We start from the raw sequence: 20,353 nt of genomic DNA, 5'->3' as shown, positions 1-20,353 counted from the left end.
ATTGGAATTTCATAGTAATAATAATATGTAATTACTATACTTGAATTAAAATATTATCTAAGTTTGGAATAACAAATTATAGCTTTTGGAAACCTGTTTAATCATTATGATCCGAAATAGGTTTAATGACCCTAGAGTGATGATTTTGTTATGCGGGATAGTGTGGGTACTGCAGGCTGTAGTAGGGACCTACTGCGCAGTGACAGTGTAGAAATGTTTGACGTTATCGCATAGGCAATAATAATAATAATAATAATAATATTTATTATTACGATAAAAGTTGCGTTGCGAAAATTTGTCGTCGCGTTTTAATTATTCGAGACCTGTCTCGGCACAATAATATGGATGAGACCTGCGTGTTGGAATACCGACGCAAGCACGCGAAATATTACCCGCTGGATTTCACGGGACTCCGTTCGGTTAGGCTGCTATACAGAAACACGAAGTATAATATTCACATTCGCCCGGCGTCAGGCAACTAGGTGACCACCGTACATAATGTTTTACCTAACGGATCGCTGAGATTAATAGCTGCGCTAAGCTGACTTCTACACGTGGATACTCGGTATTTCGGCAATGGTATGAATATAATTAATACAATACGTATAATGTACGGCAACGGTATGCGTGTATGACACAATCGAAATAAATATGTTTGGGAATTGAGACATCACCTGTGCCACGTACGCGTTGGGTAATTTTTTTTTTTAATGATACGGCCCGTAGCACACATGCGTATAGCCATTTATAGAAACAGCCGCGTTTAATAAAAGTACGCAGAGTGTACACCTATGCGCTTCGATACCGTTACCGGTACACCGACACGATGTATTACCATTAAAACGGAAACAGAACGAAAACAATCGTGGCCAAACAATAGTATAAGACGACTGTTGGAGGGAAATCTGGCAAATGTTTCTCCTCTCTGGGATCGCGTGCTGCGCGCCATGTTTCTACGCGGATATTATTATCATTTAATATTGGCATGGCCTTTTATCGTGTTCTGGCCGGCCGTTGTAAACATAGTAGCATTCACCACTCACAGCGATTTATCGTCGAATTTCCGGAGTTGGGCCGGACTAAACTTTCGGCTGCGCGACACGATTGGCGACGTAGCTGTGAACTCGGCCGTGTAGTTTACACTATTACATAATACTACTGTTCGATGTATCGATAAAATGTAATGTGTGCGCGCGTGTGTACTTAACGATCGTGGGGTTCTGGTGTTTGGTAATTATTGGGGTGGGTAATCTCATACCCGAAAATGCGTATACTTCAAAACTAAATTTTTAAATGTTACACATTATAAAGGAAAGGCTTACTGGGGGCTTGTTAACTTACGAGAAGCGAACAAGTGTTTTTGTTTGCATGTTATGATATTTTGCAAATTGACAGTTTTCGATCGGTTTTCAAAAAATTAACGTCAATAGATTTAATAAGACCCCGTAATGTCGTAGTGTGTTGTATCTTGTATATGTAGACAATATATAATAGTTTTTTATCATTGGATTTAATTTTAGACTTATTTTTTTACTTTTGGTCAAAACAACCAAAAATTGTATTAAAACATCCGTGCAGTTTAAATTTAGCGAAGTTTAAGGAGAGGTATATCCACGCGCATTTAATTTGTCACCTGACATTCGGACAAGGATCAGGATCGGCCATATAAAAGTTTATATGATATACGTGTTGTTCAGTGTTCACGCATCACCATAGCGTGAGTGGCTACATTTTTCTGTCTATCTGTTGGTTGTCGTCGCCACTCGTACGAAAAAATCGGAAATTCTGCTCGCCATCCATATTATACATCGCCACTACAAATTATTGTATTTGTATTCGTCACGCGCCTATCTGGTATTTTTATTGGACGACGGGCGTTCGCCGTGTTATTCGGAAACTCGGCGCACATGTCTTTTGCAGTCGGTCGTTTTGTACAGACGATATTTATTTAGGTACGATAATAATACTATTACGAGTATCATATACACACGACAGCATCGTCGCCGTCGTTGGAAGCGCCACGTGAACGAGAGGTTGTGTCAAAGCGATCGTACATAATATATATTATGGACCAGAATCGACGTCGATCCGCGCCTTCGGGCGGCGGGGCGGAGGACTTATGCAACGAGACAAATTATCGCAGACCTATTTTTTGCACGAGACCGTTTCATATACGTTATGAATAAAAACGCGTATAAATTAAATTTATTAAAACGTAAAGGTATGTACTGTTTGCGTTTTTCTTGTAGTCGTGTACTATACAGTCAAATCTTCATTCTTCGCATATTATTATGATCTAATGTCTGATACACGCTTATTCATATCCATACAAACGTATAGTGTAATACTACGAAATCGACCGTTGATTTAATATTATCAGGGTAACGATTCACATTATCATACACACACGACGGCGATGACGTAAAATTATGTGTTTTAATTAGTAACTGTTAATTGATAATTGCACTACCGTTGTAATATTTACTTTGTGAGTATAAAACCTATAAGTACGTGCGGTTAACGGAGACGATGTACGACCTGCCGATGAACTTTTAATCATTTAACGCGTGAGTGCGTGACCTATCACTTGCACTGTATTATAATATATACTAAATACATACGGTACGTTTAAACAGTATACTGTTGACCATGGCTAAATAACATTATTATTCAGCCATGCTATTGACTTTATAAAAACAAAACGATCAAATCTAAAAGCTATGCGATATTTTTTTAATAATAAATGAGTAAATAATTACCCAATTCACCGCTGATTGAAATATTTGATGCAGGTAAAATATTACTGCTTATTGGTATTTATTAGTGATCAACGTGTCGTCGCGATGGTTGTAACTTCATGGACCTGTTGAAAAATATAAACCTTTAATTAGCGATTAATGTTGTGTAATGTAACATGCTTGCACAATATTAAAATAAAATTATATTCTACGGTTTGTAACTTGTAAGTTTCGGTTTATAATGTTTATATACACAGCTCAATGTAACATTAGTTAGAGTGCTGCTTAATTTTGCTGCACTTAGTTTATGTTGGTAGAATTTTTTTTTCTTTACAGTTATACTTTATTCCAATGTCACACAATTTCTGCAATGAACTTTTTCTTTAGTACACATTTTGTCAAAATTATTTTGATTTTGATTTATAGAACACTTTGACTTTAGAGCACTACATAATCTAACGCATCATTTATCGCAAATAAACACATTTTAACTTTTAAAATATTTAACCGATCGAAGCTAAATAAAAAAACTTTAAAATGTAATACAGTCTCTTATGTGAATTTTTTTAGACAATAAAAAATATTTAAAATAGATAACAATTATTGCTTTTTTATAACTAACCGTTAGGATTTCATATTTTGACAAAACACGAAGATTTGCCAATTATTTTGTTGTAAAAAATAAAAATGTATAAAATATTCAACCTTAATAGCTAAAGTATATTATTTTAATACAAGGTTTTTCCTGAGTTATTCTTACCTAAAATTAGAACATTTTTATAGATATTTCAAGTTAAAATGTTTTCAAAATTTTATATTTAAACGATGAAGAACATATTTAGTTATTTTGTTGTAATTCAAAAGAAATGGTTCTCAGGGATTTAAAAGTTGTATGTATATCAATATATTATTTTCTACATACAAAAATTATATTTTTAAAGTATTTGTATTTATCTTAATTCTTAATCCATTGTCTATTTATACAACCCGTGAACTTATTTTTATTGTCTTATGCACTAGTATGATACGTCTGTATATGTTACTAACAACTACCTAATGATATAATATGATATGAAATAATATTATAATAATTATTACACAATGTATGCGATTTGCTTTTGGCAAAAATTCGTTACCTACTTTATTACTATAATATGTATGTACATATAAGAATATCTTAAGAAATATTTTTATTTTTAAATGAAATTTACAATCTATACCTGATGGCACAATGAATAAATGCGATACGCACATACATTGTTAATAAAACAATAAAAAACATAAAACAAAATGTGTACAATATTACTTGTACGTAACAGATGAATCGTTCGTGGACAGCTCATTAGCGACACTTTCGTCTGGAAATATTTGTTTTTATTTATTTTGTTTTAAATGTCAAGCAGATCAACAGGTCTTTAGAAATATAGGTTGATTTATTTTAATTTAATTCAAATTTAATACATCCATTACGATGTTTCGTGTACGGCGGCAGAGCGACATTATTATTTTTTCGTATAAAATCAACGACGATATATGATAACTGTTATCACAATGCTTCCTCAGTTATAACTCATAATAATACATAACACTAATTATATAATACCTGTGCATATCATATTTTTTAATTGGACTTTTTTGTTTGCTAATTTGAGCGTACGCATATATTATTTATATACACGGTGACATCTATTACATATTATATTTATTTTACCATTGTATCTATGTTCGATATTTGATATTAAAACATGAAACGCATTTTCATTATTTTTATGTGTAATAAAAACCCAACACTATAAACATACATTCGATTCGAATTTTGATTTGATTACGTTTTCATTTAAAATTTATGATAAAATTAAAATACAATGTACGGCTTCACCACTTGGAGCACCGCCGTAAACGGGTGTGTATACCTATCGATACGGTCGCACAACAATTTACCGAACTGTGGTGGGACTCGTGCACGACAAACGCGTGACATTTTCTCGTCGGATTCACTCGAAATTGGAACGCGTATCATCGTCTAATCGATACATAAAAGTCTCACGAACTGCGTTATTAAATATAACATCATGTACGGTGGCCTTGCTGCCCGGGGGCTGTTGACCGTTGTGCACACAATATTATGTACCGGCCGAACGTAAAATGATAATTAATGTTATATATATAGGTGTATAGCTACCAGCTATAGGTAGTCATCGGTACAAAAATTTGAACTTTATAGCCGCGTGGACGTTACTCGTTTCCACATAGGTAGACGGTGTGAAAAATATATATATATATATAGTATAAGACATTGCGGTGCAGCAGGCGAGATAAATATCGCGCGGCGAGAAAGCAACAGTCCTATTTATAACGATGTATAATACTATTATACGTATATAGGTATATGCGTCCGCGTCAGGTGTATGTTTTGATATTTCACAACCAGAAAAAAAAAAAAAATCGAAAAATAATAATAATAAATAAGTCGTATAGTCTACTAGAACGGTGGTTATACAGGCGCCTGCCGGCAGACGAGTAGGGTTTTGCGGCGCCGATGGTAGGGAACCTCTGGGAGCACGGCAACCGAATAAAACCGTTTCTTGGCCACTGTCCCGGCTGAGTCTGCGAACGTCACGACGACCTACCGCCAGCAGCCAGCCACACACCACATTAGTCGGACACGCGCGTACACATAAAAATATAAAATTATTATTGTTATTATTACCCATTGTCGTTCACATCGATTGTCGTTGTCAGGTATTCGATAATCGTACAATACATAATAATATTATTCTCGCTGTCATCACAAGTTTTTCGATTTTCGACTGTTCGCGAATCTCGTATTTCATGATTCCGAGTTTTTTTTTTCAAAACGATTTATTTCTCATTTTTCCATAAAACGAAAAGACCTTGTCGCAAAACTGTAACTGAAACCCTCATTTGTGTACCACCTTTACCTGTATCGATTACTGTTCAATAATGATCGACTACTTGCAGACCATTTTCATCGTGGCCGTCGCCATGGTGTACGTCCAGGCGGAAAAATCAAAAGTCATACGTAAGTCTAATATATTAGTAAATATGTTTTATGTTGTATTTCGATTAGCGCATAAGGGTTCTGTTACGATCTACCGATGTGGTGCCGTTTTTACTTTTCTGCACAAAAACCTGTTTTCGTCAACTGTGACACGACGGTTCAGTGAGAGTGGAAAAACGACGACAAGTGGGTCATATTATCAAGTATGCTCGTTATATAGCCGTAATTCGTGTAACCGTCAATACACCACCCACGAGTGTAAAATGCGGTACAAACCTCAAACGTAATTAAAATATTATAGAAAATGAAAACATCTCTCGGTTTTGTATAGTCATAATACGTTTTAACAGTATAATATGGTTAATGCGTTTAAGCTTTGGAAAAATCAAAAGTAATTTTTAATTTGTCTAAACAATATCATAAGGTAAAAAGTTTTAAACATACAGTTTTGATTATATATGTATATATATATAATTTATAATTTATAAAATGTAGCATCGATTATACCCTCGTAAATCTGAAACTTCTTAATTTATGAAGTAGACAAATTTTTGGTCTTTTTGGTTTTACTGTGTAATCGTGTTCAGTAATATTTAAAGTTAATTTTTTAATTAGTACCTAGTATGTTGTATGTATATTTAACTAGAATAGAAAAATGTATAAAATAATAAAATGTAAACTATATTATGTTCATTATTGAGCTATTACACAAATAAAAAAATAATAATTCTGAATCCATTATTTTTATCTAGGTGTTTGCAAGAGAGCAATGTATGACATGCAAAATATTATCACAAATTAAAATACCATATTTCTGATAATCTGCATTCTGTTATGCGTATTAAATAAAACTGCAACACCATATTCTATGTCAAATTAGAGGTATCTTTCTATTTACTAAACCGTCTGTACCTATTCATTATCACAGAATGTCTGTGCAATATACGTTAGTATTGTATGGGTTATTTGCTATACGAGTAGATCGACACGATAATAAAATATTATCATTTTGTTATTAAATAGTTTTTTTTTTTGCGAATGACTCGTATTTACTCTATTTATCTTGGCTTAATAACACATCTTTTTGTATTTTTTTACGATTTCAAAGCTATTACGAATAAATAGGTATGCACAATTTGTTTATAGACAGGCAATAACTGTATCAGTTGTTTTTAAGATTAAACACAACATTTCACACGAACCGTGTTAATAATTACAATGATTAAAATTAAAAGATAAAGAAAAAAACTAGTTTTAACTAAAATTCGTTATTATCATCACGTGTTGGCGAAAAAATTTGTATATGGTTGACATGTAGGCACAGTTATTACAACAGGGATATTATTTTTCGGATATTTGCAATCTGCAAATACGCGTGTACACAAATACATTTTTGTACGACGTATGGCATGTTAGTATATCTTAATTCCTATTTATGTGCCTAAATACTTGACAAAATATCAAATGTCTGGTTTTTTTCAGTTTATGAAGTATACGCATCGTATGTATTGTGTTTATCTTAGTTGAATTTATCCTTTCAATTTTCACATAGCTTCATACTGTCATAGTATTACGAATTACAACTGTTGCGAACAGCGGGTAATAACTGCCGTTCAAGAAAATCGCAATCGATAATATAATTATCTTATGACGACTCCGTCGATGACCGATAAAATGCGTTGCATCAACATTATATATATATATATTATACACATTATAAAGGTGTTTCACCAATAGTAAAATATTCAATATTCCATAATACATATCATATGGAAATCATAAGATATTTTGTAATACATTTTGTAAACGGTTTTATGTAAACTCGCAGTAATACATACATTAATAGACGTTGAAGTTCAGTGTAATTAATCAGGTCGTTGGTACGAATATAGTTATATAATACCGTAGAATAACAGTATAACTATAGCAGTTGCACAGTTTATGGATTAGTCGCAACTTTTTACATTTACCGCATTCCATGAACTAAAAAATTTAACACATACACACAATATATAATTTATAATATTGACTAAATTTTTTCAATTCGTAATTGCAATTGCATGTGTAAGATTTTATGAAAAATAGGTGAATTTCGCTTTCAGTTCAATCTATCTGAAAACTTCTACCGACAACTTAATGATCATTTTTCACCGATTTTATATTATATTTAGATTTTTAGTTTAATTATACAAATATTTGACTCGAAAAATCAAAATTGTCTATCACAGTATGATCTATAAACTTATGCTGTTAAACATATTTTATACGACGACAAAAAATGTTAATTACAATAACAGTGAAAAAATAGTAATAATAATAATAATAATAATAATGGATCGAATGAAAAACCGGTCGCATGTTTGAATCGACCTGATTGAATTGCTGCGGAGGACCGGTATCGCCGTTATTGGTATACTACAGTCCCAGTCACCGCTGCGTTGCATCATTCACGAGACGCACCTATGCACGCAGACACCGACCCGGTGTTCGACCCGAAGTTGGCTAATAGCCCCTCGCGATAAGAACGTTTTCAAATGGATTATATTATGAATACCATCACACTATAATTTACTATTATAGGTGGGTACACTGCAACAGAACTATACCGCGCCAGTTCGATAATAATGATTTTCGATTCCACCGAAGATGCAGCCGGCTACGAATATGATAACATGTATTGTACACGATTAACCACATTTTGTCCATTATGCATTTATTTAAATTCTGATTTTTGGAACTTTTAACTATACTCAAAAACCATATTTTCAAACACTAAGATTTCAAGACCATACAATAAACTTCTTTTTTTTTTTCATACGAGAACCACCCTTTTTACTCGTTAGACTATGTAAACATTTAGAAACTATTTTTTTTCATTGTTGATATAACCGAATCGAAATTTAAACGAGAGCTTTCTGGGTTTTTAAACTTCCTAATAAGCAATTATGATGATAAATAATATGTTTAGTAGATAACATGGACGCAATTACAAGGATTTAAAGATACAGTAATTACTTGTTAATATTAATCTATTACGATCTAAAAAAAAAAAAAAACTTATGAAATTTGATTAAAACTATGGTATTTTAAACGATTCCAAAAAAATTTAATAAACGATACAATGTGGACTGAACACGCTCGGCGAAGCACTCTGTACAATAAACGATTTAATACATTTTTTACTCGGTCGGTTTACTACGGTTATCGGGTTATGATGGCAGGTATAATGTAGGTAATATAATATCCTGTATATAGTTCTTTGTCTGAGTAGCGATGGGGGCAATAATATCGTAGAACTTGTGAAACCAGAAAAAAAAGACGTTTGGTGAAGAAACTCTTCGTGCACAGGTGTACAGATGTTGTTTGTTTATAATGTAGGTATAATGTATTTTATTAATATATTATATTCGTTTACGGTTTATGCAATACTGCGACGCTGCGTGCATATCGATAATATTAAATAATAATAAATTGTATCGGCAGTATGATACGGGACATCGAATACTGTACGTATGTGCGTACACGCGACGTGAAGGTCGACGGTATTTATACGTCTAAGTATATTACAATAATTATTATAATATAACGCGTCGTATGCACTTTTACGAAATTATTTACTTATTCAGAATGTAATTATCCGGCCAAAACTCCCAGCGTCACCGACGTTGTGAATGTTGTTGTTGTTGTGTTCTATATTACGATATAATGTTATAATTTAATAATTATAATGACGATCGCGTTTTATTAAACGAAATTAAATTTCTCAAGCAAGACAGTTGTCAATCGAACATGAATATAAATTATTTCGGAAGTAATAATTGTTGGTCTACATTAAAAAATAAAAACGGTTTTTCACCTTCAAAATACAATTGAATCGTTTTTATTTTTGAAAATATGATCATTAGTAGCTTATAGAATTAATCCTTGAACGATTAAAAAGCAAACATCTTATTGTGTATTCCGATGATACTTGATGGTTGATACAAAGCATATTATTGATGTACACTTAAAATTCCATGCAATATAATACAATACAATAATACAAATTTACAATACAATAGGTATATAATATAATATAATAATAGAGAATAATGCTTTTTAAAAAGTATTTTAATATCATTTTATTATTCAATCTAACCAAATTTAAGATAGTTCTGATTATTAAATGTATGTCTTATAAGTTATATAAGTTATCTCATGTTTAATATTTCTATAATATATTATGTTTTTTTATTGCATTCCAGCCTTACTACTTATCCTTAATTTTAAGAATAAAACTACAAAATTTGTCTTTAAAGCTTTAAAATACATTTTAAGAAAAATATATGACTATATAGTCATTGAGATAAAAATAGTACGATCAATAATATATTATAATTTTATTACTTATTGGTATAACTCATCTAAATATAAATATTAAAAGTAATTAATAAAATTTAATTAACTATAAAAACAATATATAGTAGTATGTATCATAAATTATGTTACAAAAAAATTTTAGATTTTTTTAATTACCTTGATTAGAAATAGATATGTAAAAAAATAAGTTTAATGTTATAGGTAAGTCGTAATAGTTTAATATTTTACAATTAAAATATTAAAAAAGTCGAAATCTTTCGTACTTTTTTTTTTGCGTGAGGTATGTTTTAAAGGTTAGATATCTAATTGTTATTTTTTAATCATTTTTTAATTCTGTAGAATTACATACATACGAGTTTCTTGTGATTTATATAAAGCACGTTTAAAAATTATATTATTCCTGTTTGGTGTCATTGTCCGTTTTGCAGATAATTTTATCCAAATACTTGGATAACTTGGTGAATGAATTATTTTCTTATTATAAATGTAGCCAATTTAGGTACGTTATTATTGCTTCATAGTTTGAGATATAATAAATAAAGCAGTTATTAAAAAGTTCTTACAAACTACGACCTATATAAAATTGCGTAAAAATTAACGATTTCATAAAAAGTGTAAATAAAATATAAATTAAATGCGAATACGAGATTTCCGTGTATAATTTTGTGTTACTTTGTTTTACACATTGTACATAGTCAAAACATAAAAAACTATCAAATGTTGGAAAATTAGAGTAAGACAAACACTATTATCGTCATCGCTCATTGCCTTTTGTTTCAAACGTGCATTTTGTCGATGTAACAACTACACATTGTACTTCGCGCAAGATGATTTCAGTCGTATTATAATATGTAGGCATTATAGTCTAGAGGTATGGGAAATAACGGGTGTACTCATACCATTGATGATATAAAACATTAGAGTTTATTACGATGATAAAAATATTTTAACGTGTTTATAATGTTTTACAGCACCCTACATAAAACAATGCATACGGAACGACCCAAAGCTCAATGAATGTCTCGCAGCGGAAATCAATCATTTAAGACCGTACTTGAAAGAAGGTGAGCGATATAATTTGGAATGTCTATATTGTACTACTATATGTTCCCACGATTTGTATAACATCCCATGCATACTTTATACACATAACCATGATATTATATATTAGCATAGACGATAATTATTATTGTACGCTGTTGTTTATGTGATCAGTATTGTAAGATCGCATATTTCATTATTATATATTATTTAATTATTAAATCGGCCGCCGTATTGGGCCCTGGAGACGATATACGGGTCATCCACTCGTGTAGTCGATCGTACAATTATTATGGCGTAACGCGAGAAATGCGGTCAATGTCGCGTACTATACTACCGTCGTCGCGGTACTGCACGGAGTTGTTATGTTATTATAACGTATTAACGTTCGGTTTTTTCTTCTTCTGAAATTACAATGATAACACGTAATATTTTTTCGTTAAATATTCATTGCGTGCATTTCCTTTATCGAGGAAACAATTTCATGTCCTTAACAACTATAGTAATTTATTGTTTATACTTGATAACAAATCCTTAAAACGCGCAACCAAAAATTATTATAAATAATAACAGTGATTTTCATTTCAAAATTATAAACATAATTAATACGCGGAAACCGTAAAAAGTCTTAACTGACATAACATTCCCAACGACTGGATAAACCAATAGCTCAACAACACAGACAATATGACAATTAATAGAACAACATTTAATTATTGTTTTTTTATTTTAAATTCTGAGCAGAGCTATGAATATTGTATTGATTGTACATTGGTATATAATTTTTTTTATGTGTCTGTCGTGATGACAAACACAACTGTAAAAATGTTTAGGTTTTAATTTTAAATAATTTTCTTAGTTGAAAAGTAAACTGAGTTGATGGTTGTGGGTTGAAAGAAAAAAATCCCAATCCTTTTCATAATAATTGGGAAAAACAAAATTAAATATTTAACCGAATAAGAACAATTTTAGTTATTTAGTAATAATTTAAAAATATTAATATAATGGGGTTTTGAAACTTGGACGTTATTACTATATTTTATATACACAATGATATTTTCAAAACATTTGGATTTTTGATTCATTTTATGCTATTGTCTATTTATACCACGAGCCTATTCACGCTAAGTAGATATTGACTCAAAAGTTAATAAAAATAATATATTTTATAAACATGTAGGTACAGTATAATAATTAAATATTAATAATAAAATAACTGCATTCTTTTCATCTTACCGTGATACTTGTAAAAAATAAATGACTACAATATAGCAGCATGTATATTATATAACTTTAATAAACTATACCTAGTAATATACAAAGTGATTCCTCTATCATTAAACACTCATTACTCGTATTTCAAAAAGTGTTGACTTTTTCAATTTTTTTTTCGCTTTTATATTTAATAGTGAAATTACTATCAACTTTTGATTTTCAAATGGCAACCTATCTTTAAAATATCATAAAATAATAGGGCTATTTTTTTTATGAATTTTAAACGTTAAAATTATTATTTTTCATTTAATCGTCAGTGAATTTAAGCTAATAAGTTGGGCGATTTGAAGTTTTTAGCTATTCATCCTACAGGTTATTACAGCTGAGAGTCGTTGGTAACTATAGGTACAAAATTCATCACTGCGCCGATAGTTGATAACGAATTTATTACGTACAATTATACTATGGAACAAGAAGTATTATAAAAATGAAAACCGTCCAACTTAAAAAAGCTAAATTTCGCTAAAAAATTAACGAAAAATAATTATTTAAACGTTAAAATTTATAAAAAAAATAACCCTATCAATTTAGTTCATTTTAAATATATGTTACCATTTGAAAATCTAGTTGATAGTGGTTTCATTATTAAATAAAAAGGTGAAATAAAAATAAAAATTTTATACAGTTTGAGAAAAGCTAGAAAACAAAATTTTTTGAAAAAAAAAAATGAAAAAAAAGACAATATTTGACGAAATAATGAGTGTTTAATGATAAAAGAATCATTCTGTATAGATGTACAAGCCATAGTTGCTTAGGGTTAGTTTTTTGGTATGCAATGATCGTTGAATTCTAATTTCACGTATACTTTACAGTAGAGCGGTTATCTACTTTCCTTTTCTTTTAAAATGTATTATGTAAGTTTACCTAAGGGTTAAAAAGCTTACATAAAGGCATCTGTTAAGTATTAGTACTATATGTAGAAAACCAGAAACAAATGATTTATATTATATTAAAACATTAGCATCAACAATTAAAATGCAGTTAGCTATCAGTAATATTTTGGATACATAGGTTGTAAGATTAACTATGTATAACTATTTGTTATATTTAGTTTGTAATACGATATTACAGTGTACAATAATATTTTATTTTTTATACAACTAAACTTTAATAAGTACATTGTTGTATATTGTTATTAAAATAAATGTAATATGATTAATTTATAATTTGATGTAAAAAATGTTCCACGTGCATAATATACATATGATGTCATACATCGTACAACGTTTAGCTGTCAACCCGTAATATAATCATACGTATATGTTTCGATAACCGAAATGTTCGTTCTGTTATGGCATAACTATTCGGTTACGAATTTTTTATTGTCGAATGCGCCAACTTTCAACACGAATAATTTAACATAGCTAGCTGTATCATCAAAACACTAAGCCCAAACGGACGCTTCCATCGTTTTCAAATTCGCAAATATTCAATATGGAAAACTAAGTCCTGCTCGCCCAATAATTTTGTCCAATGTTGAACTCGACACCACGTGTATCTAACTCAATGAACCAGATCAGACAATTTCGAAAAAGTATAGTAATTTTATGGACTTCCCACGTGAATACTCTGCAGTCTGCATTCAAAAACACGTTGATCCGTCTCATCGGTAACAGTGATTTTTCGTGCAAGTTTACGTCGTCTAGTTATTCACCCTCATGAACGCTGAAATCATAATATTTTAATAGCGAATTATCTGACTGTGACAAATGCCAGGTTCCTCTCATACTAAGTACGCCCGAATCAATCGTTGAGGGTAATTTTTAGAAATATTCACCATCCAACACTCATCTCCGATATAACTGAGGCCCTAAGCGAACTAGATCATTATGTTCAACGCGTCACGAGCGTTAATGATAACGGACATCCGCTCCCTATATTACGTATTTTTGTAGACCTAAAAACCGACAACAACAATAAAAGAATATCCTCAACCTATTTTCGCTACTGCACTCCATAATTAAAGTGGAAATACTTTATAAAAATAACTGTAAGTACCACAATGTCCTAACTGCTAGGAATATAGACCGTTGTGTCAAGTTCGGGGAAGACGACAACTCCGAAATATGCACGAAAGACGAAAATAGATCTGCCAAGCGTGTCCTATTATGAGGCGGACAATTTTGCCTCCAACTACAAAGTATTTAAACGACGTACAAATCTCACTTCAAGCAGCGTAAAACCAATCAGCCAAATAATTACATTCTAAATAAAATACACACGTCATCTTTTCTTAACTCACCTTCTCTTCAAATTAGACCTTCTTATAAGCCTCTATTACTGACTAATAATTGTATTGTACTATATTATCCAATAATTTTAGTAACGACATATCGGCATATTGCTATTTAAATTTCTTTCAGATCTTATTTCATTAATTAATCTCCTCATTTTCGTCCTTATGTATTATTATTTCTATCTAATTACTTTTAATTTATTAAAACAGTGACACATATCTAATTAGATTACTTAATTAATTTATGTATGCTATAATCTTTAAGTGTTGAGTTATAATAACTACTTTTTATTATAAGGTAATAAATATCATAATAAAAAAAATATATATGTACATAGGTACAAAATTTATTTAATTTTTTTATTAGATTGAATTGATAATAACATATTTTGTCTATAGGAATCGATGAAATTGAACTGCCGCCCGTGGAACCATTCAGGATGGATTCGTTGAGTTTAGCAATTACCGGTGGATCTAATGGCTACAAGATAACGTTGAGGGATATTGATTTGTATGGAGCTAGCAATTTCTCTATTCAAAAAGTGTTGTAAGTTGAAATATTTCAGTTTTAGCTTATCGATAAAGTATTTTTATAGTTGAAGCGAAATTTTAGTTCCAAGCGAGTAAGTTAGATTAGCAAATCGATCAAAAACCGTGATGTGATAATAACGAAAATAAAAATAATTTTTTAATAAAAAAATACTGATTCAACTGAACTTTTAGAATGAGTATTCAGTATATTCAGAGTAATTCCCCAAGCATGCTCACCCCCATTTTTAACTTTTGTGATAAATTTATTCAGTTATTCAAGTTCTGTTTTTCGGATTTTTTAAATATAACTATAAACCTTTTTTAAAATGTTCTACATAAAATTTAATTTTTAAATATATTTGCTACAGTCATTTTATGGTATGTATAATATTGATTTATACATTGGTAACAACGATATAATATCATATAATAATTTTTTTTATAAATAAAACGCAATGTTTTTGGCAAAAAATAGTTTAAATAGTATTGTATTATATTAATAAAAATATAAATTATAGTAATTATATAATTACATTTAAAAATATCCTTAGAACTAGAGGCTATAACACACCGTCCCTGATTAGAATATTTTTGAGTGTGCAATAATTTATCATTGAATTGCAATTTAACACATCCAATGACGAGATACACTCAAAATCAAATACAGACTATACGTCTATACATCAGAGCGACTTGCCCGAATTTTCGTTTTTTATTTGACCATGATTTTTATTTATTTATTTAATCAATATGACAAGTTAAACAATTGAATAATAATTAATTTAAAAAAAAAAATTAATTTGATGTAATTTTTAAACAATAGTTGTTTGCGCTAGTATAGAATTTATTTCCAATAGTCATTCTCATTCGTTTAACCTTTGCATCAAACTGTTTATAATCGCAGTGTAATTATTATTTTATTTTCAATTATGGTTTTTACAGATTACTTAAGTTGTTCTATTATTATTGTTATTGTTGAAATGTTGTACAGGTATTAAGGTATTCGTATTATTTGTATAATGAATAACTGATTGGTTATAAGTTATAACTTATTAATGAGACTCTATATAATTGGTAATTGCTATGGAACTATAAATGAATATTTTATAACATTATTCAACCAGTATGTAATTTATATAAACTGATTGGTTTACATATTAACACACTGTTCAAACCACTGGATCAAGAAATTTGTAAATTTTCTAAGAGATTCTTTTTATAATACAATTTAGGCAAGCACTAAAAAATTCAACCCATAAAACTGAAATTGGTATTTTTGTCACAAGTTGGTTCTTAGCCCACTTATACAATCATTGAATATGTTTTTATAAATTTTCTGAAAAGTATACGTCAGTATAGGTTTTGAGCATAGTTTTGTAGATTCAATTCCTGTCCCTGGATAATTTACCAAGGAAATAGTTAATACGTATAATGTAGGTGTATCCTATGGCGCACAATGTTGGGAAAGAACATTTTTTATTAAGCAATACAAAACAAATATTTTATTCGTTTTTCCTTTAAATTTATAAAAATGTTTTTTTTTTGTAATAGTTTCAAACACTTTATATATATATATAAAAAAAAATTAATTTTCAAAAATTATTTATTTTAAGTGTAAAATATAGGCACATCATAAAATAATAACATCGTTCTTATATTATCTACAGTATTGTTAATTTTTTTTTAATTTTTACTTTATTTTTAATTAATAACATATTAACATACATATTTAATTTCATATTCTGAAGCAGAATATTTATTAGACTACTTTGATATATAAAAATCGAATTTCGAACGATAAAGCGATCTGAGATTATAATAAATCTCAGATCGCTTTATTCTGCTACCCTAAACTACTTATCCGAAAAATATTCTGCTTTAGAATATTAAATCAAGCACGTATAATTATAAGCACAATAAAAAATATAAAAATACTTTTTTACTTTAAATGTTGTTTTATTTTGACTGTACATTATGACCGTGTCAAACATTTGTGTTTACATTTGCTGTTAATTTTCTCGCGGCGGAAGATTATCTAAGCCGATTTTTTTATCAGAATTTGCTATACGATTACCCATTTCGTTATCAAAAATGCGAAAGTACATCTTTACCGATTCAACCTATGAATTGAGATACCTAAACTTAATCCTAAACATACAGCCGAGTGCTGTTATTTGTATTTGTTTATTTTTTGTCGGACAAAATCGGCTTTGCGTAGTTTATTCATACTATTATAAATATATTGTTATGTTTCGTTGATTTTCAATTTAAATTTATACTTTTAATTACTTGAGTATTTACTTAGTCAGCAAGGTTTGGTAACATATGATATACTATATACATATTATCCGCACGTATATAAATATTACAACCACATCATTATTCATTAATATGTATTGAAATATTACAACTAAAAAAAATGTATGTCTTACGTTTTTGTATTATTAAATCGATACCTTAATATTGATGTATAATAAATTAATAAAGTATTTAAATGAAATCTAAAATAAGCTTTATGGTTTATAATATCTTGTGAATAAGGCGTAATGTATATGCAATTGTGTTACTGCTGCGCTGTGGTAGATCAAAAACAGTTTTTTCGATTTTTTAGGCACTAAACTAATGGCTTAAACCAAAAATTCAATGTGGTATAATCAACAATTACTTTTAATTGATATATTTCTATAATACATTTATTATAATCTATATTGTACGTGCAATTAATACAATATTATTTATTAGTTAATATATTTAAAACGCGAAGTAAAATATTTTTAATAAACTCATATAATATAATATAATTATAACTTATCATAATTTATTTATAACTGACACTATCTTAAACATTTAATAAATACAATAAACAATTATTATATACTAAAACGTATATAGTTCATTCATAACATTTTTATTTTTATTTAGATTGCGTCCAAATGCTCCATTTGAAGGTAAAGTTAGAATTCCAAAAATGACAATGGACGCGAAATATGCCAGTACTGGAGTTTTGTTAGTACTACCGGCTAACGGAAATGGATCATTCCACGCAGATTTAGGTTTGAATATTTTATTATGCGCAATGAAGGCTTTTTGGTATTTTGCTTAATTAATAACACTGTTATCTGTTTTTGAAAATTTTAATACTTCAAATGAAATTTTCTTGTACACCAAGTGTGTATTTGATAATATTTCATTTATTTCAAGCATGTTTTTACTTTCTATAATTTACTATATACTATTTAATATAAAATAAAAAAAAATATTATTTTAATTTATTATTTATCAATCATGTAAATAGTTGGCAATATTATATATCATGTTGTTCACTTATTCCTAATATATGATATGTACTTTCTTGGGTATTTAATAATTCCCATTTATCATGATATTAATTTATTGATTTATTTTTAGTCTTTACTATTTAATAAATAACAAAAGTGCAATTTTCAAAAAAAAAAAATAGTTGAAATATATTAATTATATTAATACATATTTTTTTAAATATATTATATTAAACATTTTTTATATTTAAATGTGACTTACACAAGAAAATATTTTTTATAATTTTATAAAGCATATTCTACTTAATTTTCACATGCATCCGAAAATTCGTTTATTTATTTTTATTAAATATTATGACTATTACTAAAAAAATAACAAAATAATTTAATGTATTATTTTAGGTGATGTTACCGCTACAGCAAAAGGACTTGTGTCTAGTTATTATAAAGATTCCGAAAAATATTACAACTTAGAGTTCTTAGAAGTTGATTTAGTAATAAAAAAAGCATATATGGTTGTCAGCAAAGTCAACAACAACAGGATAATTGGTAAGCGCAAAAGAAAAATATTAGATATCTAAAAAATGTAGAAAAATCAGTATTTAGTTAAATGTTATAAATTATAATGAATATATACTATACAAATATAATATGTTATATTTGCACTAAAATTTAAATATTTATTTAATTCATATATTATGTTAAATATGGAAAATAAACCAAATTACTAAATCATGCATAAAATTAAATATTTATTTATATAAATTAAATTATAAAATAAGTTAAATTAATCATCTATTTCAAATATAATCAGACATGAATTATAATTAAAATATGCTTGTATGTTATGATTTATAATCCGTTTTATTTCAAGATAAATTAATCATTAATAACTATTATATAATATTAAAATATGATTTTATTAAATTTAATTTAATTTAATGTTTGGTTAATTTTTTTAGTTGAAGCAACAAACTTATTTTTGCGTGAAAACGGTCAGGAAGTTTTACAAGTAATGATGCCACAACTCCGAACTAAATTGGCAGCAATCTTCAAGAGGATAGTCAATCAGTTACTGACTCACGTTCCCGCAGATACCTTCTTTAGTAATTAAATTACTTTTACCATAAAAAGCACATTTTCATGTGAAGAGATGCTTCATTTTCTCGTAGTTAAGGACTTTTTTTAGACTAATTTTGTTAATAATTATATTTGTATTATTACTTTTTTTTAAAATTGATTTACGTTAATTGTAATATATTATGCCGTAAAAAAACTTTTGGGCTCGTTTGCATCGAATTTTCCCTGCCATCAAAAGTATGATTTATTTTTATTCATCTTATATAGTATAGTAACTTAATTTTAAGGTTTTTTTTGTTAGCCAAAAATTAAATTTCTACAGCCTAAATTTAATATTATGATACTTATGTGCATTTTAAGACTTGATTACATTATTTTTGGATTGCTATAAAATATATACTATAACTCTTATTTAATAATATTTTATAATTCGCTACTCGTGATATTATGTTTTTGACAACATCTATCATCTATATATCATATCATATAATTTTTTTAATTATTATTCATGTGTATTTTGAGCGATATCATTAAGGATTAAAACTCATATAAAATAATATGAAAGAATCATATATTTTTTTAAATATTAATGTTTTTATTATGAATTTATTGTTAAAAACCAAATAGGTAACAGCGGGTGTATAAACATATGATATTATGTCATAAGAATAACTTTTTTACGTACCTTCTTAGATAAGTTTTTAGATTCAAAATTTTACTATATTCATAAACCAATATCTATTTAATTTAATATCGTATATTATCATATTATATTTTTGTAATTTTCATGTTA

The 20,353-nt window shown here is 28.7% G+C and overlaps 1 protein-coding gene across 1 annotated transcript; it reads left to right on the top strand.

Moving 5' to 3' along the window:
* Positions 1 to 5,327: 5,327 nt before the first annotated feature.
* LOC113549988 lies at positions 5,328 to 19,962 on the top strand. The gene is made up of 6 exons (XM_026951550.1): positions 5,328 to 5,781; positions 11,091 to 11,183; positions 15,071 to 15,218; positions 18,125 to 18,255; positions 18,883 to 19,029; positions 19,443 to 19,962. Exons 1-6 carry the CDS (start codon positions 5,703 to 5,705, stop codon positions 19,592 to 19,594), a joined length of 750 nt encoding a protein of 249 aa, XP_026807351.1. The 5' UTR covers positions 5,328 to 5,702; the 3' UTR covers positions 19,595 to 19,962.
* The last annotated feature ends 391 nt before the right edge of the window (positions 19,963 to 20,353 follow it).

This window comes from Rhopalosiphum maidis, chromosome 4 (genome assembly GCF_003676215.2).
Source record: "Rhopalosiphum maidis isolate BTI-1 chromosome 4, ASM367621v3, whole genome shotgun sequence".
NCBI classification, from domain to species: Eukaryota; Metazoa; Arthropoda; class Insecta; order Hemiptera; family Aphididae; genus Rhopalosiphum; species Rhopalosiphum maidis.
This window is presented reverse-complemented; position numbering and strand designations above follow the sequence as displayed.

Coding starts and splice junctions, on each gene's coding strand:
- LOC113549988 (XM_026951550.1), top strand. CDS start 5,703: ATGATCGACTACTTGCAGACCATTTTCATCGTGGCCGTCGCCATGGTG. Junction 11,184..15,070: donor AAGACCGTACTTGAAAGAAG/GTGAGCGATATA, acceptor TTTTGTCTATAG/GAATCGATGAAATTGAACTG. Junction 19,030..19,442: donor CAACAACAACAGGATAATTG/GTAAGCGCAAAA, acceptor TAATTTTTTTAG/TTGAAGCAACAAACTTATTT.